The 2,584-nt window shown below is 39.8% G+C and overlaps 1 protein-coding gene across 1 annotated transcript in view; it reads left to right on the forward strand.

The window, feature by feature from the left end:
• Positions 1 to 256: 256 nt before the first annotated feature.
• Positions 257 to 2,584, forward strand: part of LOC104394075 (peroxisomal carnitine O-octanoyltransferase-like) — a gene marked incomplete at its 3' end in the record, with an annotated part of 10,153 nt that continues 7,825 nt past the window's right edge. The window contains exon 1 of the mRNA XM_010003621.1: positions 257 to 371. Coding sequence (XP_010001923.1) covers positions 257 to 371 — 115 coding nt within the window. The remainder of the gene's footprint in view (positions 372 to 2,584) is intronic.

Here is a 2,584-nt window from a genome sequence, read left to right on the forward strand (position 1 = left end):
CTCGCGTAGTCGCGACATACGCGAAAAAGGCACTGAGGAGTTTTATCTCTTGTCGTAGTTTATCTCTTGTGTGCTCTTGTGGCTTCGGATCAGCGGGAAGTCCTCAGTCCTGGCTTTGTCGGGGGTCCCTTTCCTGGTTCGTGCCGTGTGCGGTGTGTGTGTCTGTGCAGGGAGGAGGGAGGGAACAGCGTGGGGGAAATGCCTCTTGTAACTCCGGTTTCCCTCACAGCCCGTGGATGTGCTGCGGATCTGCATCATGGAAAAGCAAGTGCTTGATTTGTCTGAAGAGCGAACGTTTCAGTACCAGGATTCTCTGCCTCCCCTGCCAGTACCTCCTCTTGATGAATCTTTAAGTAAATACCTTGATTCAGGTAATGATTTAATACTGTAATAGCAGTGTGGTGTGTGCTGCTGCAGCCAGGCTAGTCTGGAGATGTTTGCCAAGTGGTTTGTAGAGACAGCCTGTGTTAGTTGAGGCAATTGGGGTGGGAATCCGGAGAAGTTTAGAGTGCCAAAGGCCTTTTTCAGGTTCAAAACAGGAAATTAAATGATCAGAGCAACTCTAGTCAAAGTTTCCATTTTATCCCCATTTGCCTTCTGTCGGCATGAAAAAGAATTGGGCATGTAGGAATGTTAACTTTTTGGTGAGAGGTTTTTTCCCTCTCTGAGGTGGCGGGATTCTGTGTTTTGTGTTTGGTTTTTGCCCCTCACCTATATCAGCTGGTGTAATAAAAGCTATTTCACCATCTACAAACTTTGTTTTGCATAATAACTGCTTTGTGTGTTTATAACTTACTAGGATTACTTTTTTTTAAGAAGTTATTACAAAATCGTTTTCATACTGAAATGTTCTTTCTCATCAGTGCTACTAACTATACATGCTACAGGAAAAGGCAGCCATGAGCATTTTTGGTTAACTTAACTTTGTGTAAGTTTTGCCTTGAAGTGTTGGCTGCCTAAAGAAGACCACGTACCAGAAAAGTTTTGAAAGCAACATCAGTGCATATATGTCTAGCTTTGCTTATAAAGCAAAGATGCCTGGTTAGTTTTTTTGTTATTTTATTTATGATCAATATCTCAGTATTACTTCCCTGTTTCTTTAAAAATATTCAGAATTCAGACACAATGAATATTTTTCTGGAACATGTGTATTGTGTCTTGTTGTACCTGTAATACAGGAATGAACACTAACAGTGTAAGACCTAGAGTTCCATCCTTAGCTGAGATATAATGCAGCAAAAATTCCTCTTCCCAAAATAGAAATTCTTAAGTACACTCTGAGTGTGATTTTATTCTGAGTAGTGGAAGTGGTCCAGTAGATGGTAAAAGTTTGTTTTCTTGTTGTTACTTAAATCATCACATTTTGGTGCAGAATGTTGAAATGGTGATTTTTAGAGAAAAAATGTGTGTGTACACATGTCACAAAACCCGTTTTCTTTTTGTTGTAAAGCAGATTCATTTAAGTTATACCACAAGAGTAAGGAACCTCCAATAAGAGAATTACCCCATATAACTTAGTTTTGGAAACTCAGCTGCCTCTGCAAATTAATGAATAACTCTCACATCTGATAAAATCTGACTGAATTTGTTTACTTTTGTTTTCTGATTCTAATCTGAAATCCATTATCTGTGTGTATGTATCTGAAATACATTATCACATGTCCCTTTTTTTCATGCTGAAGTTGCTTGCTACTTAGAATTACTTATGTACAAGAAACACCAGAACTTTGATCATCATTGATTACCTTTAGTCTCACTAGAGGTTGGAGGCAAATTAATCCAGTATTTTTTTCTTCTGCCCAGTCTTCCCTTGTTCACATCACTCAAAGCCCGAATGTGCAGTGCACAATTCTAGACAATAGCTCAGTGATTCTTAGTGCTTAAGCTATTGATTTTTTTAGTCTGTGAAGATGAATGAAGGAAAGAAGATATTTCTGGAGAACAATTTGGAAGTTCCAAACAAGTCTTCATAGACACTGTGAATCATTCCTTGGAAATTCCTGTCGGAGGCGAACTCCAAGCACTTAACATGAGTCAATGTGCCTCTTGGTAAAGCACTTGTCTGTTTAAAGCTACACAACTGGAAAAGCTGGACAGAGTAAGTCTCAGGAGGTGCCTTATTTAGGACTTTACAGTAGCTGCCTCTGCTTTGGATTCAGAGTGAGTAATCTTGTCTTGAAGGTAGGCCTTGAGCAGAGAAAGTGGCTGTAGCTATGTTAGTTATTTAGCCTTTCAGCTCAACCCAGAGATTGAGACTTGGAAGCATGGACTCAGTGTGAGGTTGAAAACCCAAAGCTCTAGCTTACCAGAGGATTTAACTATGCAGCTTAAAATGTCTTCCATGGGATAGTTCTTATTCCTGGATGGAGCTGATCTATGCAGAAAGGAAGACACTATCTGTGGGCCTGGAGAAAGTGGCAAGAGAGAAGTTTAACTGAACTCTAGAGAGAAAGAGGATGAGTTCTGCTCCTTCATAATAGTCCTGCTTCTACATCTGATCAAATATTTTTTTTAAATGGAAAGAGGCCCTGTAATCATAGATTCACGTAGGTTGAGAAGGGTTCCTCTACATCAGATTCCTGCT

This window comes from Chaetura pelagica, unplaced genomic scaffold (assembly GCF_000747805.2).
Source record: "Chaetura pelagica isolate M959 unplaced genomic scaffold, ChaPel_1.0 scaffold418, whole genome shotgun sequence".
Taxonomy (NCBI): domain Eukaryota; kingdom Metazoa; phylum Chordata; class Aves; order Apodiformes; family Apodidae; genus Chaetura; species Chaetura pelagica.